Here is a 23,063-nt window from a genome sequence, read left to right as displayed (position 1 = left end):
ATCAAAGTTAATGGGTCGATAATAATGCATTGCGAAGACATGCTCGCCTATAAGTGAACACTCACCCCCAGAGTTCCCAGGTAAGAGTGACTGGTCCGATTATGTGGATTTGTACGAACACTCTCGCCTTAGACAGAAAACCCAGGGTACAGGCATTCACTCTTCCAATTCGCACGTGTTCACACTATTAAAACCCGAAAACCTTGACGAGATTTTTGAAAATTCAAAGGGGTTCAAAACCTTATAACAGAGGGTTCAAAACCTTATAACAGAGGGTTCAAAACCTAGTAATCAATCATCCTAGAACAGATGATTAATTTTCAAAGCGGATTCCGAATCGAAGTTTCCGTTGTGGTTATCACCTAAGGATAGGTGAAGTGCATGTTTTAAAATCTAATCACAAGATAACTTGTGTTAGGGTCCTAGAAAGTTATAGTTTAGGTCAAAGCATTACTAATAACCTAATTCCCTACAACCATTGGCTCTGATACCAACTCTTCTGTCACACCCCGGCCGCCTATAAAATGCAACCGCGGCGGAAACGCCGGGGAGTGTTGGGACAGAATTAATTGTTTCACAACTATGGCATACAAAGTTATATTTTATTTATTAAACACGAGTGTTACATCGTTTCAAAACAGGAAATAAAGTGTTTATAACATAATTAAACTAGTCTATCTTCGTTTTATGTCTCTAAGGCACAGGTCCGCCCTAGTATCACATTCATCATCCTAAGCGACAGCTCCTGAAAGCACATGTGAAAGTAGGTACGTCAGCATAAAAAGGCCTGTGAGATACATAGGTTTTGTGAAAATGGGATTCATGACTTGAGTTTAAAGAAAACGTTTAATAACAGTCAGTCATGAACCTTGTAAATTGTTTTGTCTTGTAAATCATTTGAAAAACGATAAAACCAGATGAGATGTATAGATAAATGTAAGGTTAAACGAATAACCAAGTAAAATGAGTTGAATAAGATAAGTTGTTGGTAAAAATAATGTCTTGTGAAGAATATGTTATTTGTGTAAAACGTAATATGTCTAAACTGAAATGATTTAGATAACGCTACGATATGTAATATTATACAAACACTTATATATAGGAAGTACCAGCGGCGTATCCACCATGTTTGTATCGTATTACACCCGTTTCGTTACTCAATTCTATTACCCAAACCAACCACCATGTAAATTGTTCATGTATAAGTCAATTGTCGAGTGTTATTGTGTAAACCATATCAAAATGCCCATGTCTAATGTAAACCACCAAAGGTATATCTCAATGTCAAACTGTTTATGTTTAATGTAAATCATTGTAATGTGTATCCAAAATATCATGTATGGCGTGTGAAAATATATCAATTGGGCCATAGGTAAAATGCACAAAAACAGGGTATTGAATTAAACATAGTTTAAGTCAAAGTTATGTTTTGTGGAAAAATTGCATGCTATACTGATACAAACATTTATGCGGTATTGTGAAAATGCATACATTCAAGCCTTTGTGACTGTAGTGATAGACCTATAAACAAATTAAAGGTCCACATGTGTTATGTTCATCGTATTCGGTCATTCCTTCCAATCCAAACAAACCCGAGATTTTAGGAATGGGAGTTGTCAAATCCTATGGTACCACTACCTACTAACGGGCGGCATGATCGGTGTTAATGAATGTACATTGTATAATTTAAACAAACCAAATGTCATACCAAAATGTAGGCATGTGATGGATAATTGTACTAAGTACGCACACGATGGGCATACATAGCATAAAATGTAGTGTAAAATGATGTACTAAGTACGCACACAATGGGCATACATAGCATAAAAGTCATGTAAATTGTGACAACCCGTATTTTGAACTCATTCTTGTGTAATGTTACATGCTTATGTGAACTTGATTATGTGATTATTGAATGATATTATGTGTAACGTGTATTGCATGCTTGTATGTATGTATTCAAACGCACAACACTCACACTCGCACAAGCCCTTTGGGCCGTTTTGCTTGTATTCGGACTTCAAGGGCAGCCCAAGTAAGGGCCGGCCCATTGCTCTTTCTCTTATGCGTACAAGTAATCACCATTAGGGTATTGCTTCTCATTAGTTACACGAAAACACAAGTCACGAAACCCTAGCTCCTCTCTCTTCTCTCACTCGAACTCGACGGCACAAGACAAGCAAGGAGCATTCTTTGTTCGGTTCACCCTCTTGCTATCATTAACCGGTTAGTGTATATTGTTTGTTTGTTATTCGATTGTATGTGATGATTGTTATGATCTATGCGTTCACATGATGTTTATATAATGATTATTGATCGATTTAGGCTGGTCAAAATATGTGGATGTAACTTATGATCTTAACTTAGAATCGGATGTATAGATATATAGGAATCGGCTGTGATGTGATAATGTGTTAATCGGATTTATGTTTGTGAAATCGGGTTCGCTTATGGTCGAATATGAAGTGTTACATGATGATTAAATCCTTAGATGGTTATGTTTAGGTGTGTTGAATGATTGTTCATGATTACCGATCATCTAGGGTTCATGAGAGTTCATACGGATTTAGGAATGATTGCCTTGTTTGATCGAGATTTAGCATGTCTTGTAACTGATTGGTTGTTGATTGATAATCATATGTTTGGAAACTGTTAATTGATTGTAACCGATGGCATGATATTTGGAAGTTTGTTACGAATCACACAAGGTCCCCTAGTCGCACAAGAGGCCCACTCGTACAAGGCTTCGGGTCGCACAAGGGGGTCCAGTCGCACATGTTCTGCTCGGTCGCACAAGATCAGGTTATAAAGGACCTGATCTGGGTGCACAAGTCAGACACACAAGCATTATCGCACAAGTTAAGTACAATCGGATAAGCACAGTGCACTACGTCATATTGCATGATCGCACAAGACCGTGCCGATCGCACAAGGTCTTGGGCCATACACGGATCGCATAAGCCGCTTCATGTTGGGCCTTAGGCCCAATCCCGATCGCAAACGCACAAACTGATTTGGGCCGGACAGCCCAAGTGTCCAGTCGCACAAGGCTGACGGATCGCACAACCCTTCTGGGTCGCACAAGATCGACCGGACCGCACAAGTTATTTGCATGCTGTTTGGGCTGCATTGTTATTAGATCATATATGATATTGGACTTCTTTTATGTTGGGCCGATTACATTTGGGCTAATGATTAAAACGCACAAGTATGGTTTCGTTGTGTTCATTGACTGTTTACGTGTTATACGTGTTTGCTATGGTTATTACGTGCACGTTATTTGCTAATTTATGTGATTCACACGTGCATTACTTGAAGTCAAAACCTGACTTGTGTGGTAACCCTGTTAGGACGTGGTTGACCACCCTTAGTTCAAGAAACCCTCTTTGTGTATCTGCCGAGCAGTCCAAGGTGAGTTCACACTCTTACCAAGGCATGGGATTCCCGGGGTGTTGGGAATGGGATTGATAAGGATAAGGTTGAATAGATTCATACGGACACTGTTACTAGACTACCAAACCATCGTCCTCGGTTGTGTAGGACACATACGTAAAACCTACGTATAACTAAGTTACTCGCTATCCTCGGTTGTGAAGGATACTAACGTAAAGCCTGCGTGAACGGATACTCACTACTGCCTCGGTTGTGTCAGGCACTTACGTAAAACCTACGTAAACCCCCACGTACCCTATCCTCGGTTGTGAAGGATACTTACGTAAATCCTGCGTAAACTTGTACGTATTACTGTTCTCGGTTGTGAAGAACACATATGGTTACGCATAGTCTAGTGGATTAATATTTGGGAAGCCCCCACCAATAGAAACCTATATTGGCCCAGTAGAGCCACATGTTACATACGGACTTGCTGTTACGCTTTTACTTTCTGTGAACTCGCTCAACTAGTTGTTGACTCTCTGCTGCATGCCTTGCAGGACCTTAGGTACTAATGGAGCTTGCACAAGGAGGAGCAGGTCGTTGTGGGCAGATGGATCGTGATTACTTATTAAACACTTATGACGTTTCAAACATTAATACTTATGATGGGTTTTACATAAATGCTTCCGCTACACTTACATACATTGGTTTTGATAAACACCTTTCGTATTGATGGATAACTTTTACTATCTATTTACATGTTCAATATGATTGGTGGCTTGATCCTGGTCACGTCACGTCTTCAAGCGGTGGAACTCCGCGAGTGGATTTTGGGGGTGTGACATAAATCAATGTGCTAGCATGCTCAGTCAACATACATAGCAGAAAAGGTAATGTAAAACAATGTGCTTAATATGCCAAGTAAACATATGTAGCAGAATAATGTAATGTAAATCAATGTACTAGTTAGAACATGCTTAACTAAGTTTAGAAAACAGGTTTGGTATCAAAACAAATGGTTTTGATACCCACGAGTAGTTTGGTTACAAAATACACAAGAATGCGCATTTTGGCCGAAACTACGACTCGTCACTGAGCCTAGATAACATGGTAATCAGTAGGTATAGTCACTACGGACTATAACCATCGTGATCACGCTCACGTTATGAAGTTCCAACGAACTTCGTGTTGACCATAAGCTGGTTAACGCGGAAAGTCAAACAAAGTTTGACTTTAGCACTAGAAAGCGATTAAAAGAACGAAAGAACACTTACGAAGGGTCCCCGAAAGCTAAACTTGATCCAGGAGCTCAGGTATGAAGCAATAGCAACAACTTAGAGCTCTTTGATCAGTTTTGTGGGTTTTAACACAAATGGGGGGGGTATTTATAAGAAAAGCAAAACTGTTAGGATCGTTTCTTGAATTTCGTGCCATGATCTCAATCGTACACTTGTCAAGATGTTGTGGTAGCTTATTATGACCTTAACCCCAAAGATGGTGAAGGAGCATTGCCCTTTGGAGTGATTGAAAGGCGAAATTCATCCAAAAACGAGTTTCTACATCTGCAGGGCTCACGCGGCCCGCGTCAGCATATAGGCAAAACTCAGGCGGGCCGCCTGGCCTTGTCTGATCTGCACAAACTTTCAGAAATGACAGTTTTAGTCCCTGTTGCATATTTAAGCCATTTCCAACACTTCTAAGGCCCGTAAAGCCAACTTTAAGGTCCTAAAATGATGCCTAAACATTGTGAACATGAAACATGCTCAAAAATTTGCCGGATGTTGGTTCGTTTGGCCGTACGATCGCGATGTTCGGTTAATTACGACGGAATGCGCATAAGCGCGAAAAATGATCCAAATTGCGCGACGAATGGATTTTTCTTATGCCAAACACTAAGGCATAATATAAGGATGCTTACATAAATTTTTGGATGTCCAGATGTATTCAGAACGTAAGTTATGCGCGAAAGTGCAAACTTGTGCACTTTTTGACACTTTTAGCCCCTGAATGATCCAAAAGTTTGTTTTAGCATACCAAACCCCTTAAAGCCTATTTCTAAGCTATGTAAAGGATATTTATGGTATGTTTAACTTATGGACATGTTCCGGAATGTTTGTTACAGTTTAAATTGGCATACTTTCGTAGTTTGTCAAGTTTAGTCCCTGTAAGCGAATTAACTTGTTTTTGCCATACCAAAGCCTTCAAAACTTATTTCTAAGTTATGTAAAGGTTATTTAAGGTATGTTGAGTATATGTTGATGTTCCAGAGTATTTGTCGCATTAAACTGAGTATGTTTACGCACCAGTTTGTGTATAATTCTCCAGAAAGCGATGTAGAGTTTAAAATAGAACAAAAGTCAAAACATGAAAAATGTAAAACACAACGAAACAATTATTGGGATCAAATAACATTGTTTTATTGATAATTGAACTGTTCATAATGATTTTGAGCACAAATGTTACACTCTTCAACCTGCAGCTTTTCAAACTTTTGTTCTACCGATGTTCCAAGCATGCTTTCAACAACTTTGTTCAGCGTATAGAACTCGTGATCTCTTAGTGCTTTAGCTACTTCAAATTCTTTGTTCTTCAACTTAAAGTATTCATTCTGTTCATCACGTCTTGTCTTCTCTTCTTCAAGTTCAGCAATTCTAACCTTCAAAATGTCTATTTCTGATTGATCAGAGTCAATCCTTTTCACCAACTCTTTGTTTTCCATCTCCAGCTTCTTTACTCTCATCTCTAGATTCTTTTCACGGTCAGACACTTTCTTGTTTTCAGCTGCTAGCCTCTTGTTCTCAGCAACAACTTCTTCAACTTTCTTTTCAACATTTCTGACTTGTGAAGTGTTGGCAAAATCAAAATCTCCAACATCTAAAAGATTATCCTGTGGAGTATAAAGACCTTTGCTAGACAAACCAGGTTGCATTTGGGTGAGTGGAGGTGTTTGAAATATTTCTTGTGAGGTAACAAAAGGTTGTTGTGGTGGTGGTGATTGATGAATAGGTGATGGTTGTCTTGGTGGAGTTGGTTGTTTAGGTGGTGAGGATTGTTGTGGTGGAGTAGGTTGTCGGGGTGGTGATTGGATAGGTGATTGTGGTGGTATTGGTTCATGTGGTGGTGTAGGTGGCTTTTTGCTTTCTTTTGTTTGTTTCTTCTTTAACACAATCTTTGGAATCTTGATCTTTGGAGAGACTTTGCGTAACTTTGGAGAAACAACTTTCTTACGAGCTCCAGCTTTCTTTCTCCCACCAGGAGGAGATTGTGATCCTGAGACATGTTCTGGAGAAGGCACATAAACATCATCATCGTCCTTTTCCTGTCTCTTTCTCTTTCTTAACAGCTTCTCTTTTTCTATCTCCTCTTGAATTCTTTTTCGACTTTCAATCTCATCAATACCATCATCTGAAGAACTTGATGAACTTGAAGTATCTTTGTTCACATCATCTACCTCAACATCTTCAACAATCTTCTCTTTCTCTTTCTGACTTTCAACATTTACCACTTTATTAACATCAGCAACAATTTCTGGCCCTGTTTCCAAAACATCTGCATCAAACAATTGATCAACATTAAATGGATCGTCTTTAGCAGTTACAACTTGTTCTTTCTCAACAGAAACCACAGGATTATCTTCTTCAGGTTCATCTATTAACAATGTTTGAGCAGCTTTCTTTTGTTTCTTCTTAGGTTGCGAAGAAGATCCTTCACCTTCACGAACAATAGGAGTTGCCATTCTACGTCTTCTTCCAGTTTCTTTTACATACCACTCATTCTTAGTAGTTTTGAAATCTTTAAGAATTTTCAGCTCGTCAGCATATCTAGCTTCTTTCATTTCCACTTCATTTCTCCAGTTCTGATGATTAACTGGATCTAGATCAACATATTTAATATCTTTAATAAAACCGAAAGGCTCGACAACAAGTGTTGGCTCTGGGTGATTCGGATGATATTTCACAAGCTGCTTCAGTGTATTATTGGTCATGTGAGCTTGCACAAACAAATCATCTTTAATATCTCAATCAATCTCTGGATACGCATGGTCAATCAACATCTGTACAAACCTTCGATACATCCAGGTCTTGAGATCCGACTTGCTATTCTCAGCCATATAGTGGAATACTATATGTGAGAAATTATACTTTTTGTTCAACACCAATGCCGTAATCACATTCATTTGGTAATCGCGCATTGCATCAAATCCTCCTTTAGCATGACTTAATGAAATCAGTACACAGTGAATCAAAAACTTGTAAGGTTTCTGAAACTTTGACTTTAAATAGTTTCCGGCATTTAAAGCTCCAGTATATCCCATTCTCAACATACACCCCTTCATCATTCTCTCTGGAAATCTCGTTGGATAATCTGCTTCATCAGGAAAGTTAATAACTTCACGAATCAGTGCTTTAGTGACTAAAATCTTTTCTAACTTTCCATGAACTTCAACGACTGATGAAATCACTTTGCTTTGATCGTCATAACTTGCATTCTTCCAGAAACGTTCAATGTGAGATTTGTATAAAGGCCTTTGGTCTGTCAATGCCTTCTGGATGGGAATACGACCCATAAACTCCAAAATGCTCCTGAAATTCTCCAGTTCTGGATTTTTCTCAATATCCAAATCACAACAACTGTTGTGAGTAGGATTAAATATAACATTAGAAGCCTGCAATCCAATCACAAATACATTGAATCAGAATTACTTAGAAAAATTTCAAAACATCAAACTTGCACAACATGTTCATAAAAGCGAAACACATTCTGTTCATAAAAGCGAACCCACTTAATATACATACAAGCGAATCTATATCTTGTACAAATGAACGGACCTAAACATGTACAAGCGAACCTATCATATGCTCGAATAAGCGGACCTAAACATGTACACAAGAGCGAACCACCTAACATGACCGTTTAAGCAATACTTCGGTTATACCTTCAAAACTACTCAAATCTCAAAATTGAACATGAAATCAAGTTAAACTGATGATTCCGAGACCTGGGGTATATTTTAATTTCATTTTTGACATTTCTAAATCCCTAGATCTAAGTCTGTTACACTTGAATCATCGACACACAACAACAATCAGCAGATTTGATCCAATTAATGCGTACCATCAAGATCTACACATTTAGACGACTACACAGGCTTGTTTTATTGTACACATTTAGCAGTTAAAGCCCTAATGCCATGTTTTGTTCAAACAGACATAACCGACATCTCAAAATTAGCATGAAATTGAACGAATTAAACGAAGACTTACCTTTCCCATGATTGATATACTAAGTGAATAGCAAAATCTAGTGAAAATCGAGCAGCACAATGCTTGAATTTGGTCGTGTATGGGATCGGCTTCAAATCGCCGGTGTGATGGTCACAAAAGCGAAGGGGTAAAGTGACGAATAAGCAGACCCCTGTGACTTATATAGGTAGTGTAGATCCACTTTTATGACAAATGTCATATAAGCGGACCCTTATGATACAAATAGGCGAACCACTTATGTTAACTGACATAAAAGCGAACCTCTTATGAAATGTTGACAAATAAGCGAACCTGTGATGATCTTTTTCAAAAATTTCATTTTTTTCAGATTTCTAATTAAACACTGTCACACCCAGCTGACCAAGTCCAAGTCAATGACCTTGGTCAACTGTTTGACCCACCAAGTCCAAGTTAATGGCCTTGGATGATCAGATTTATGAAGTTTGCTGACGTTTCTTTCTAAAAAACAGTTCAAATGAATGAACTTTTGAACATTTCAAACTTTCAAACACATTTTAACTTTCAAACAATATATCAGTCACTGTATAACAATCTCCAGCTTACCCATCCCTCATCAAACACTGACATGTTCTTCACTTAGGCTTTGACCTTCCAATTCCCAACATCGGTTGTCGAAAAATAAGATGAGAAAAGAAAATCTTTTTGGATTTTAACTGGATAAACGGAAACTATGTACACACAATATTTTTGTGAGCGTGTTAGGGATCATATCAGCTGCCGACAAAACACAAGTATCGTTAAGCTGTTATTACATTTTAAGCATTTAAACAATTCGCGTAGATTGCCGATATACTGATCCACTTAAATTCTCACAAAATTTTCAATCTGTTCGGGATATGTAATTAGTGTTTTAGAACTTAACTATCTACATGTGTCCCACCTCACTATATACTCCCGTATCCGGATCCCAGTATTCAGTCTTACAGGTGAGTATACCACAACTGATATCTGTTAAGGGGTAATGTGCGAGGGCCGTGAGAGCTCAGGTCGATACTTCCGTATACGCAGAGAGATGACGGCTTCGACTTTTGGTGGGTCCCCTTTAGATGATCTTTTATTTTCAACAGCAGTGACTATCAATTTTATTGTTTCATCAGCTTGCTGAGGGCGATGCTTATATTTCAAAGCTTTTGCAGAAAGTATTATCCGGGGACTAGGTCAGTATTTCCATACAGCAGAAGTCCCGATATAATACCCCAGATATCACTGAGCATAAGGACCTAGTATCTCAGAATACGGGACCTTTCAAACAGGATTTCAGGGGTTACCTATATATCCTGGAGGTGTTCCCCACGTAAACTCAAGTGAAATTTATGTTTATATCCCAAACTGATTTACTAATTTTGCAAAAACCTACCGGCACATCTTTAGCGAGACTGCTTAATTGCATTTTTTTTACATTACAAATCTTTAGCGTACTGTGTCCGTCTAGCTGATGTACTATCATTTCCCCTATTCTACACAACTCTTTTTGAAAAATTTTAATGTTTTTGGATTTTATGGTTTTTTATTGTTTTTGTATTTTTTTTATTTTATCATGTTTTTGTATTTTTCTGCGAATATCTCCCCCTAAAACGAAAACATATTTTTGTGTTTTTGTTTTTATCGAAAAGCAGAAAAAATAAACTGTACAAACAAACTTGACAACACGATAAAGGTTCGTGTCAGATCGCCGCCCAACTCGGCTTCACATTCGATTACCCTCCCAGATTGCAGATTCTTCATCCCGTTTAATTTCAAAAGATAATAAAATCTCTTTTTGTCGAATGGTTTTCTGTAAAAATCCGCTTTCTGATCATTGGTGTTAACGTGTTCAATCCGAATTAACTTTTTCTCGTGACAATCACGGATAAAGTGATGACGGATTTCAATGTGTTTAGTTTTCGAATGGTGAACCGGATTTTTAGTAACATTAATAGCTGCTTCATTATCCACGAAAAACGGTGTATCCAAGAATTGGAAACCGAAGTCGCGCATCTGCTGTTGGATCCAAAGGATCTGCGAGCAACAGCTAAAAGCTGAGACATACTCAGCCTCACATGTATAGAGCGCTACTGCAGTTTGTTTCTTGCACTGCCAGGTGACAAGTCGAGTTCCGAAGAACTGGCACCCAGCAGTGGTGGACTTAGCATTCTGTTTACAGCTACCAAAATCAGAATCAGCGAAACCAGACAAAGTAAAGTCACCCGATCGAGGGTACCAAAAGCCGATGCTTGGGCAACCCTTCAAATACCGTAAAATACGTTTCACTATGGTCAGGTGTGACTGCTTCGGATTCGACTGATATGTGGCGCAGAGACACGTCGGATACATGATGTCAGGACGGGAAGCCGTGAGATACATCAACGATCCGATGATTGATCGATACAATGTTTCGTCCATCTTCACACCTTGCTCGTCGGGACAAATTCCATGATTCTGCGCGAGGGGGGTGGATGCAGGACTGCAATCTGTCATGTCGAATTTATCGAGCACGTCCTTTACATACTTCGTCTGGTGAATGAAGATTCCATTGGGCATTTGTTCCACCTGCAGCCCGAGAAAGAACTTCATCTCCCCCATTGAGCTCATCTCAAACTTTTTCTTCATAACCTTTTCAAATTCTTTGCACAGGTCGTCGTTGGTGGATCCAAAAATGATATCGTCAACATATATTTGCACAATCAACAAGTGGCCTGCTTCTTCCTTGGTGAACAAAGTGCTGTCTACTGTGCCTCTTGTGAACCCGTTGTCCAGCAAGTATGTCGAAAGCGTCTTGTACCAGGCTCTCGTGGCCTGGTGAAGTCCGTATAGCGCTTTGTACAGTAGATACACTTTGTTTCTTTGCTCTGGGTCTGTGAACCCCGGAGGTTGCCCCACATACACTTCTTCTCTGATTGTGCCGTACAGGAAGGCAGATTTTACGTCAAGTTGATAAACTTTAAAATCTTTCCAAGACGCAAAGGCTAGAAAAAATCGAATTGCTTCAAGTCTTGCAACTGGTGCGTAAACTTCATCATATTCCTTCCTGTTGACTGAAGCCTTGAACCACAAGTCGTACCTTGTTTCTCACCACGACACCTCTATCTTCACGCTTACACTTAAAAACCCATTTCGTCTTGATTAACTTCTGATTCTTAGGCAGATCGACAAGTCTCCAGACGCCCAGCTTTTCGAACTGTTGCAGCTCCTCCTGCATTGCATTAACCCAGCTATCTTCTGTCAATGCCTCTTTGTAGGTTCTGGGCTCTATCTGCGAAATGAAACATTTAAATGAGACTTCTTTCTGCATATCAGCAATAGAAGAGTAAAAACAAGTAAGTGCTCGGTCTATTTGATGTCGGGTCTTAACACCACTTTGTAGGTCACCAATGATCTGTTCTGAAGGGTGGTAAGACAACGTCCGTGGCATAACCATGTCAGGCACAACTACTTCCGATTCCAAATTCGAAATGTCGAGATCAACGATTTGATCCACAGCATCCTGCGAAGTATCATTTGGCTCCTCGTCAAAGGTAGGAGCGGGTTCCTCCTCTGAGTCGTCAGAAACATCAAATGATGGAGCTGGTTCCTCTGGTGATTCTTGAGTAGTTCTACTTGGTCCTGCTTCATTGTCGTGAGTACTCACGGTGGGTTGAGAAACTTCTAGCGGACTAGACACAGGATCTTGTGAAATGTATTGCTGATACTGGTACAGAAAAGCTAGTTCCTCATCACTTGGCTCGACAGGCAATTGAAACGACTCCCAGAGTTTGTCGTAATCGAATAGGAATCTTTGTCCGGGAAGTTGTGGTGATGGAGTAAGCTTCTGACAATCCACGTGTTGGACTTGAATCACCTTCCCCAGACATGGTACGAACACCCTCTTCAGCGGGCTTGCGTAACCTACAAAGAAACCCTCATTAGCTTTTGCTCCAAATTTACCATTTTCATCTATAAATGTGCAAGGCGATCCAAACGGTTCTAAAAACTCAAGGGGCTTGTAACGGTGCAGCAGCTCAAAGCAAGTCTTCTTGTATTTCTTAACAGTGAGAACTCTATTCAAATTGTAACAGGCTGCTGAAACTGCTTCACTCCAGAAGTAGATTGGTAGCTTGGAATCGGCTAACATCGTACGGGCTGTCTCGATCAGGGTCCGATTCTTTCGTTCAGCTATGCCGGTTTGCTATGGTGTGTATGGCGCACTGAATTCCTGAAGAATTCCCTTCTCGTTGCAGAACTCGTACATCTTGTTGTTCTTGAATTCCGTTCCGTTGTCGCTCCGAATCCTCCGGATTGGCAGTTTGTACACCGTTTCCATCTTCTTGAAAAGCATCATCAATGACTCGAATGTTTGATCTTTTCGTTCTAAGCACACAACCCACGAAAACCTCGTAAAGTCGTCTGTCACCACCAGACAATATAAATCTCCGCTAATGCTCTTGACGTTGACAGGCCCGAAGAGATCCATGTGCAATCTATCAAGAGGTAACCTGATAGAGTTGAGCATCTTCGGTGGATGTGACTTCCGAGTCTGCTTTCCCTTTTTACATGCAATACAATCATCAAGTAAGTGAAAGTTTTTCACATTAACACCCTTAACTAAATCGTTATGTACTAAAAAGTTCATTTTTCGCACGTGAATGTGACCCATTTTCCGGTGCCACATTATAGATTCCTTTTCAGTAGCTTTAGACTTAGTGACAAAACACTGTTTTTGATGAGTTGTTGGCGTTGCGACACTCATGTCCAAAATATAAAGATCATTTACCCGCGGAGCGCGCAACAACACCAACTCATCAGGGATTTTGAACCCTAGTTTCAACACTAAACATTCAGATTTAGTAAAATGTACACTAAAATCTTTATCACAAATCTGTGATATACTCAGTAAGTTGTTTTCCAGCTCGACTATATAATTCACTTTGTCAAATGAGATCACTCCGTTTGTAAGCGTTCCTTGACCGACAATTCTTCCTCCTTGATTCCCTGCGAACCCAACATAGCTTCCATTGATTGACTTAACATCATAAAGAAGAGCTAAAGTCCCAGTCAGATGTCGTGAAGCTCCACTGTCCATAATCCATCTTGATAGAATTGACTTGGGCAGCCCCTGCAACCAACAAAAACAATTTATTCAAACAATGAAGCCCATGATTTCTTTACTTCCGACACACTCCCGAACACAACATCACACTTTTCATTTGTTTTCGGAAAATCAAATGTGACATTTGGAACCTCCCTTTTCACATTTTGTTTTATTTTATTGTTAATTGTGGGAAATTCTGAAAGAAATTTGTCAAGCTCAAATTCAAACTCAACAACGTCGTCTTTAACAACATTTGAATCAATTTTCAAAGCGTTCTCCATCTTCTTGATCTCAACCGATGGTTTCGATTTCGCGATCCAAGACTGATTTTCAAAAATTTTCCTCTTAGGGTAAAACTTTGAAGTCTTTTTAGTCTTAGAGGATTCGCCAATCTCGAAAGTCGATTTCGGCTTATCCTCCGACTTCAACGATTCACCTCTTTTCAAAATACGGATCGGAGAAACCATTTCCTTTTTACCTTTTGAAACAACCGGTGATTTAGGTCGAGATTTTTGAACCATTTGTTTTTTAACATTTTGTTTTTGAACATTTGGTTTTTCAACCTTTGGTTTCTCAACCATTTGTTTTTTAACTGGTTTTTCAACAACATGTTTCTTAAACACTTTTTGACACTGTTTTGCCATGTGTCCAATCTCATTGCAGCAATAGCACACCCTTTTATCATACTCGACAAAAGTAGTATTGACCGATTCTTCTTTAAGCTTCTGTGTTGCATTGAAATCGTCCACAACTTTTTGACTAAAAATATATTCCTTTTCAACATCAGTACTAGGACCAGCAACAAAAACATCATTTTTCTTTTCTTTTGGCTTAACCACTTGTTTAGCCGTTTTCTTTTCAAACCCAATTCCTTTGTTTTTAAGATGATTTTTCTTGTTTTGACCTTTACCAACCCCATCTTTCTTTTCCGAACTTGTGGGACGTGAGATAACAAACGATTTTTCAGTTTCGAAAAGAATTCATTGTTATTAATTTCGTTAGTGTTCAATTCAATCAGTTTAAACACTTTCTCGACATTTTCGATCTTGACATTCTGAAGTGGGTACTCGAAGTCGGAATAAAGTTTGTCAGTTCCAACCATAGTGTATACCACCATGATCTGATTATCATTCGTACTCTTTTCTGATTTCGGTACATATCGATCTAAGAAATTTCCTTCGTCTTCAAAATCACTGACAGACTTCTCAGAATGAGCCTTTTCAGATTTCTCACTTTCCTCATCCAACACCTGATCGACAACATCTTTGATAACCTGAGATTCGTTATCAGTGTCAGATGCAATGAAAGTGATATCAATGTTGTCAGGTAAAACACTCTCAGTTGTTTTCAGCTTAAGATTTAAAGCACCTTCCACCCCATCTGGATATTTCTGAGTATAGTGATTCCACATTGGGGGTGGAACACTCTTGAAAACAGGTGTAGCATGTGGCTGTTGAGGGACGATTTGTTCCAAAACATAAGACGAAGCCACATAGCTCATTAAATTTTTGTCAATCCTGTCATTCTCTATCTTAGCCAATTCAAGTTCTTTTCTTAGTGACGCAATTGTGTCAAGATGATAATTGACTTCCTTTTGTTTATCAAACTGTGTAGCTTTAGCCAATTTAGTAGCTTTATCATTTTCGACACTTTCTTTTTGAATCATCTTAATTGATCTGGCTAAGGTATCATAAGCTTCTTTCAATTGTTCAAGATCAAACTTAATCATATCTGAATGATGTTTCAATTCCCGATACTTAGTGTCTTTTTCAAGACACTCCACGCATGGTTGTAAAAAACGTTGGCATGGCGTTTCGAAGATTGGAACAACTTTTTCATCAACCTTTTCATCACAATCAGTTTTACCGACATGCTTTGACTCAGACAGAGACTGTTTGACAGATCTGACCTCCTGAACTCCAGATTCCTCTCTGTTAACCGACACCTTATCGACAGACTGTGACTCCTTGGGTTCTGAATCTACCTCTTTAAGCTTTCCCATTAGAGCTTTGTCCGCAATGTCTTTCAGAACTTCTCCGGTCATCTCTTTAGACACGTCAATCACTTCTTCGACGGCTTCTTTCTTCTCCTCAAATCTAGGACAAGATCCGGTTCTTGGTTCCTCGAAATAACCTGCAAAAGAATCAAACACATTAGGAGGCATAATTGATTCCATAGTATAAACTAACTCCTCCTGTTGTGATTGATAATAGTATACTTCAGCGGCTATTTCCTCAACATCTATAACATTTTCCGTAGGAATCTCTTCAATAACTTCAGAAACAACTTCATCAACAATCTCCGATTCAGACACTACCTCAGAAATCTCAACCACCTCTGCCATCATAGCCTGATCATCTCTACCAGGGATATATTTATCCCAACTAAAACCTGCAGCTACCTGTTCATCATCTTGGTTCACAATCAATGCCTTTTCAGGCTTATTTTCTATCTGTGGCCTTTGAACAGTTTGTTGTTGGTTCGGTCGATGGTAGATTGCCTGTCGTTAGTAATCATTGGTGAACGGGTTTTGGTGATTGTTGACTTCACGGTTTGGACACTCTCGTTTAAAGTGACCACGTTCTTTACACTTGAAACAGGTTACTTTCGACTTATCAAATCCCAACTTCTGATCTGGACCTGATAAACGGTTTCTTCCCGTGATTTCCATGAATCTTTGAGCACGACGAACTAAGCTTGCCATACACCATTTAATGTCAATCAGTTCAAGCTCCTCGGGGTCTATTTGGTCATAGTCCTCCTTTGTCATGTCCGGATTTCCAATTCTCCCCGCAACTAGACCTTCATATGCCTCGAGAACGGAAGCGAGTAGTGCAATATGTTGCTTCGCAGCAGTTTCTGTTATCTCGTTTCCATTTTTGATATTCACTGCGATATTACACTGTACTCCAGAAACATACGCCTTATGATTTGATCCGGTAGAGCTTTGAGGCGAAGACTGTTCCTGAACTTTGACATTCGGCTCAAAATTCGCGAAAGGTGTAGAACTGCTTGATTGATGAGAACTTGATGTAGCATTTGAAGTGTTATCAGCACTGAATCCTGTTTGTATCTTTGGACTTTGAAGATTCGCAACTGAAGGACTGCCTTTGTAGTATAAAGATACGTCTTGTTGCATGCTAGCAGAATTCATCTTCTTTTTCTTTAACAACTCAAGCTCGTGAGCTTCGATCTTTTCAATAAATGAACTCAGATTGAGATTCACAAAATCAGAACTGTTTATCAGCATCATAAGATACGTTCCCCACTCATCATATGGAAGTGCATCACAAAGTTTATCAATCCATTCTTCATCTGTTTTTTTAATTTCTAATCTTTTCATTTCAACTACAAGGTGGCAATATCATTCGATTAACTGTTTTGTTGACTCTCCTTTGATCCTAGTAAAAATATTGAATTCTTTCTTGATAAGCGAATTTTTATTCTTGATCATAGAAACACTTCCTTTAAACTTCAGTTGTAGCGCTTGCCAGATTGACTGAGAACTTTCGTCATGTTGTAGCAATACGAGGATGTCTTCTTTAATGGCTTGCTGCAAGATGCTCACCATTTTCTTTTCAGCTTTGAACTCTGTCTGTTCAGTATCTGTAAGACTTCCAATATGTTTAACCATCCCGAGCCCATCAACTGGAGGTACGTATTTCTTTTCGATCTTCATCCAACACTCGAAATGGTTGGCCTGAACCCAATTTTTAAACCTTCCGGACCATCCAGCATATTCATCTAAGCACATCAGTTTGGGTGGCTTTTGCATCGTTCCCAATTCATTTTCCATGTTGACATTCTGTACGATACTAGCCGGACTTTGGATAGCCGCACCACTTCCCGCAAACATGTTGGAAAAATCTGGGTGTTCCATTTTTAATGACAAGTTTTGAAAATGTTTAGCTTTTTCACAAAACATGTTGTTTTTATCAAAAACTTTCCACACAAATTGAACTTCCAACACTTGATCACGTACAAAACGGACTTGAACACTCAAAATATGAAATTCACACACTAACAGGTCAAATAAGCGGACCTATACACTAAGTGTACGTATAAGCGGAACTGCCTAAGGTCAAATAAGCGGACCTAAGTGTTGTCTGTATAAGCGAACCATAAGAGCGAACCAGACTATGTCACCACAAACGAACCACACAAGCGAACCTCTATAAAGTCACAATGAGCGAACCCCAAAAGCGGACCTCAAATAACTGTAACTACGAGCGGACCTCTTGAGCGGAACTCCAACAAATGTGTAACTAGAAGCGGATCTCTAGAGCGAACCTACTACAATTATGTCCCTATGAGCGGACCTCTAGAGCGGATCTACAACAACCATGACCTAATAAGCGGACCCAAAATCGAACCTCCACTAATGACAGAAAAGCAGAACCTATTCACGAGCAGTTTTGGATCACTTTTAAGCCGATTTTAAGCCTGAACTTCTCAAGGGTTTGATATTACATAGTTTTACACTATGTGACAAGTTTTCAGTCCATTCTGTCCGTCGGAAATGTCAGAAACCCAAAATGTGTAGGTAAAAAGCTTTGATTCGTGGAAACTAGCTCACAACTGGCTTTGATACCAATTGTAGGACTGAGTTTGACAGTCAATTGAGTCAATTCGAGCTAGTACCTACCGAACATATAGCGGAAATACATATTTGGCATGAATCAAAGCAAAACTGTAGAAGAAATGAGTAGAAACAGATAGAATACACTTTTAACTTGCTTTCACATTAATTCTTCAGAAAACACACGGTCAGCAGTTCGGCTTCCCGATGACATCAAAGTTCCAAATGTGAAAACAGACTTGGGGTATTTATAGGAGTGACAGGTTCGCTTATATGGACATGTCCATATGAGCGGACCTCTAACATGTAGATCCGCTTTTATGGCATGTGTCCATATAAGCGGACCTCATCCATTAACATCACAAGATTACATATTTCACCCCTGTACAATACATAAACAACCCATCTAGACCCTATACATTAAACTAACAAGACCAAGACGCAGGCTTTAGACATAATGCACCAACAAAGAGGCGCTTACTGAAGACTCTTGGGTCATTGCGATGCAAGAAGAGTTAAGTCAGTTTGAAAAGTTGGGAGTGTGGAAGTTAGTTGATTTGCCGGATGGTCACAGGAAAATCAATACAAAATGGGTATTTAAGTGTAAGAGAGACGACAGAGGAGTTGTTGTACGAAACAAGGCTCGACTCGTTGTTCAGGGCTTTAGTAAACAGGAGGGGATTGATTTTACTGAAGTGTACGCTCCTGTGGCACGACTAGAAGCAATCAGAATTTTCCTGGCATTTGCATCTTGGAAGAACTTCAAAGTATATCAGCTAGATGCAAAATCGGCGTTTCTTTATGGGAAGGTTAAAGAGGAGGTTTATGTCGGACATCCGTCGGGCTTCACCAATCCAATCCACAAGAACAAGGTCTACTTATTGGACAAAGCGCTGTATGGTTTACACCAGGCTCCGAGAGCTTGGTACGAGACTTTGTCTCAACACCTACTAGCCAACAGCTTCATTCGTGGAAAAGTGGGTGCCACTCTCTTCACTAAAGTGGTCGACGGTCATCTTCTGATAGTACAGATTTATGTGGATGATATAATTTTTGGGTCAACAAATGAGAGTCTGTGCAAAGATTTTGAATCAGTGATGAAGCAAAAGTTCGAAATGTCATCAATGGGGGAAATGAAATTCTTTTTGGGTCTACAAGTTGAACAACTACCTGAGGGAATTTTCATTCACCAGACGAAGTACGTTGGTGATATTCTAGAGAAATTTGGGATGTCAAGTTCTACTCCAGCTGCTACCCCACTTGCAACAAATCATGGGATTAACCCAGATCTCACCGGAGACAGGGCTGATGAGACATTCTATCGTTCCATGATCGGTTCATTGATGTATTTAACAGCTTCACGTCCTGATATCATGTACCCAACGTGCCTCGCAGCAAGATATCAATCTAACCCGAGAGCTTCGCACATGATTGTTGTGAATAGGATATTGCGCTACCTGAAAGGAACTCCTTCATTGGGGTTGTGGTATCCTAGGAAAGGCGACTTTACGCTCAAAGGGTATTCCGATTCGGATTTCGGATGCTGCAAAGTCAATTCAAAATCAACAACTGCAGGATGCCAGTTCTTTGGACCTCGCTTGGTTACCTGGCAGTGTTAGAAACAAACGTCTGTGTCGCTATCTACATGTGAAGCGGAGTACGTTCCTGCTAGCAGTTGCTGCTCTCAGATCTGTGGATACAGCAACAGATGCGCGACTACGGTTTGCAATTTCTTAACACACCTCTTTTTGTTGATAATGAGGCCGCTATAAATATAACAAAGAATCCAGTACATCACGCTAAAACTAAATATATAGAAATTCGTCATCACTTTATACGTAATTGCTTCGAGAAAAAGCTGATACAAATTGTGAAAATCCACACTGACGAACAGAAAGCTGATTTACATACCAAAGCTTTTGATAAAACTCATTTTAAATATCTTTTAAAACTGAATGGTATGAAGCTTCTTTCGGTGTCGGATGGAATTGTAGGCGTTGATGAGAATACTGTTGCGAATGAAGATGAGAAACAATCTGCAATGGTTTTTCGATTTTTTACCTGTTTTGGTATTTAGGGGGGAGTAGATATAGATAGATTTCCAGAAAAATACAAAAACAGTAAAAAATTCAAAAATACAAAAACATGATAAAATTTCAAAATCCAAAAACAATATAAAATCTGAAAAGAGCTTGTGTATATAGGGAAAATGATAGTACATCAGTTTGACAGTTACAGTATGCTAAAGATTTGTAAAGTATAAAGAGTTAAACAGTCTCACCGATGATGTGTCGATAGGTTTTCGCACATTTAGTAGATTTATTCGGGATATAAACCTAAAATTTCAAAACGAAACCTATTTCGTGGGGAACACTACTTGGATATATAGGTAACCCCTGAAATCTCATTTGAAAGGTCCCTCTTTCTGAAATACTAGGTCTTTATACTCAGTGATATCTGGGGTATTATTCCGAGACTTCTGCTGAATGGAAGTTCTGACCTAGTCCCCGAATAATACTTTCTGCAAAAGCTTGAAGCATAGCATCGCCCTCAGCTACTTGATTAAACAATAAAATTGATAATCAGTGCTGTTCAAACAAAAGATCCTCTAAAGGGGACACACCGAAAAGTCGAAGCCGTCATCTCTCTGTGTATACGGAAGTGTCGACCTGAGCTCTCACGGCCCTCGCATTTAACCCCTTACAGATATCAGATGTGGTATACTCACCTGTAAGACTGAATATTGGGATTCTGGATACGGGAGTATATTCAAGAGGTGGGACACATGAATGAGTTAAGTTCCTAAAACATCTAAATCATATCCTGAATTAATTGAAATTTGTGTGAGAATTTAAAGTGGATCAGTATATCGATAATTTACGTGAATTCTTTAATTCTGAGTATGAATTAAAGCTTAACGGTACTGGTAACTTGTCTGATAACTGATATGATTCCCTGACACGCTCACCAAAAACAAGTTTGTAAATAGTTTACTTTGTTTACATTCTGCAATTTAAGTTTCTGTATTTCATTTCCTAGTTTAGAAACGTTGTTAAAAATCCAAAAAGATTTTATTTCTGCTTTATTTTCCGACAAACCAAAGTGGAGAGTTGATCGTTGGATTCTCGAAAGTTGAGATGCAGGAAAAGTTCTGGACTGGAGAACGAGGAGAGATTATCTTGATGAAGTTTGGAATGTTGAAAAGTCAAAAACAAGTTTATTAACTTGATGGTTGTTATTTTCCGAAAATGTTTGAAAATGATGATCTAAATCAGTTTGTTTTGTCTGAAATCAACCAAGGTCATTAAGTTGAACTTGGTAGTTTAATTGAGTAGTCAGGGTCATTAATTTGGACCTGAATACTTGAGTGGATTTTTAAAGCTGATTGAGTTTGTGTTTATTATTGAAAAGATAGAATTGTAATGTTATTGGTTGAGTAACAGGTTGTGGATTTCATCATTCCCATGGCTCATAAAGTCAAAAGCTTGAACCAGATTAAGATCCTAGATCCCAGCATACCGAGAGGGGGAGTCGGTGAAAGAGGGAGTCTAGAGTTCTGGATCAATAGTCAAAAGGGGAGACTGAAGACAGAGCCAGAGCCAAATCAAGATCCTAAACCTGTGAATAGAGTTAATGAAATGAGAAGATAAAGTTGGAGAAAAAACCAAGACTGAAGACTCGACGCCGAAGACTTCGTCAACATCCAAGGGGGAGTCTGTTGGTGCATTGAATGTCTGTTAACTGCGTCTGTATCGAGTCTTAGGTCTAGATAGGTTAGATTGGAGCACGGAAATCAAGATTAGGTTTTAGATTGTTAATTTCGCTCCAAATGACACTTGTGTCATTTGAAGCGATATCATAACATTGCTATTTCGCTCTTAATGTGTTAGATAGGTGATTTCGCTCTTAGGGAGTCTAGGGGTTTCGCTCCAAAGGTAATCTTGTGATTTCGCCCGAAATGGTCACATGGGGTTTCGCTCCTGCTGTTTGGAGCGAAATCAGACCAACTATATATACCCATGTGTGATCTCATTCTGTAACTTTGGAGCGAAATCAGGTCATGTGTTAGGTGTCGAAACGCTGGCAAAATTTACTCAGAAAGCATTAATTGAGAAGGAAATTGAAAGGAAAAGCTGTTGTGACTTTGTTTACATTTATTCCGCCTTTGTATACGAAGATGAACTGCCTTAAACTGACTATTTAGGGTCGCACACGGTCCAACACACCAGCAATTGCAGTAACCACTGCTTCAGCAACTTCATCCACTATTTCAGCACTTAGCTGTTCACCTTCAGTTTCTATCCCTTCTGGTATTGAATCTAATACCATCAAACAAAATTCATCATCAAAAGTATCATTAGAGGTATAGTGAGCAAAATTTTCATCACCAAGTTCTTCAGGCATGCTGCTCCAATCAACAAAGCTTTGTGTGAAGAAACTTTGCTGATCTGGTTGACCCACTGTGGGAGCAGCTTGTTGAGGTGCAACTGGTTGCACCTGTGCCTGAGGAACAGGGGCCTGGACATGCTGAATTTGTGGAACAGTGGTTTGAACATAGTGCACAGGCACAGGGGTTGCAGCATAATGAGTAGTGTTAACATGTGCTGCAGGGGCATATTGGGTATAGTGCACAGTGTTTTGTTGTTGTGGTCTAGGATTTGAACCAGGGTGAGTGATTATGGGACCAGTGGTTTGACTCCTACATTCCCCAGCAAAATGACCTAGCCTATTACACTTGTAACACTTGATTTTTGACTTATCCAACCCAACACTCAAA

The 23,063-nt window shown here is 39.3% G+C and overlaps 1 protein-coding gene across 1 annotated transcript; it reads right to left on the bottom strand.

Moving 5' to 3' along the window:
* Window positions 1-1,157: 1,157 nt before the first annotated feature.
* Window positions 1,158-7,360, bottom strand: LOC110875661 (uncharacterized protein PF13_0277-like). Its single transcript, XM_022123861.1, has 3 exons — window positions 6,572-7,360; window positions 5,849-6,262; window positions 1,158-1,163 (listed from the first exon to the last, which is right to left on the bottom strand). Exons 1-3 carry the CDS (start codon window positions 7,358-7,360, stop codon window positions 1,158-1,160), a joined length of 1,209 nt encoding a protein of 402 aa, XP_021979553.1.
* Between the last annotated feature and the right edge of the window lie 15,703 nt (window positions 7,361-23,063).

The sequence above is a fragment of the Helianthus annuus genome, chromosome 9 (assembly GCF_002127325.2).
Source record: "Helianthus annuus cultivar XRQ/B chromosome 9, HanXRQr2.0-SUNRISE, whole genome shotgun sequence".
NCBI lineage: Eukaryota > Viridiplantae > Streptophyta > Magnoliopsida > Asterales > Asteraceae > Helianthus > Helianthus annuus.
Note: the sequence above shows the minus strand (reverse complement) of the source record. Positions and strands in the feature narration are given on the sequence as shown.

Coding starts and splice junctions, on each gene's coding strand:
- LOC110875661 (XM_022123861.1), bottom strand. CDS start 7,360: ATGACCAATAATACACTGAAGCAGCTTGTGAAATATCATCCGAATCAC. Junction 6,263..6,571: donor TTTCTCCAAAGTTACGCAAA/GTCTCTCCAAAG, acceptor TATACTCCACAG/GATAATCTTTTAGATGTTGG.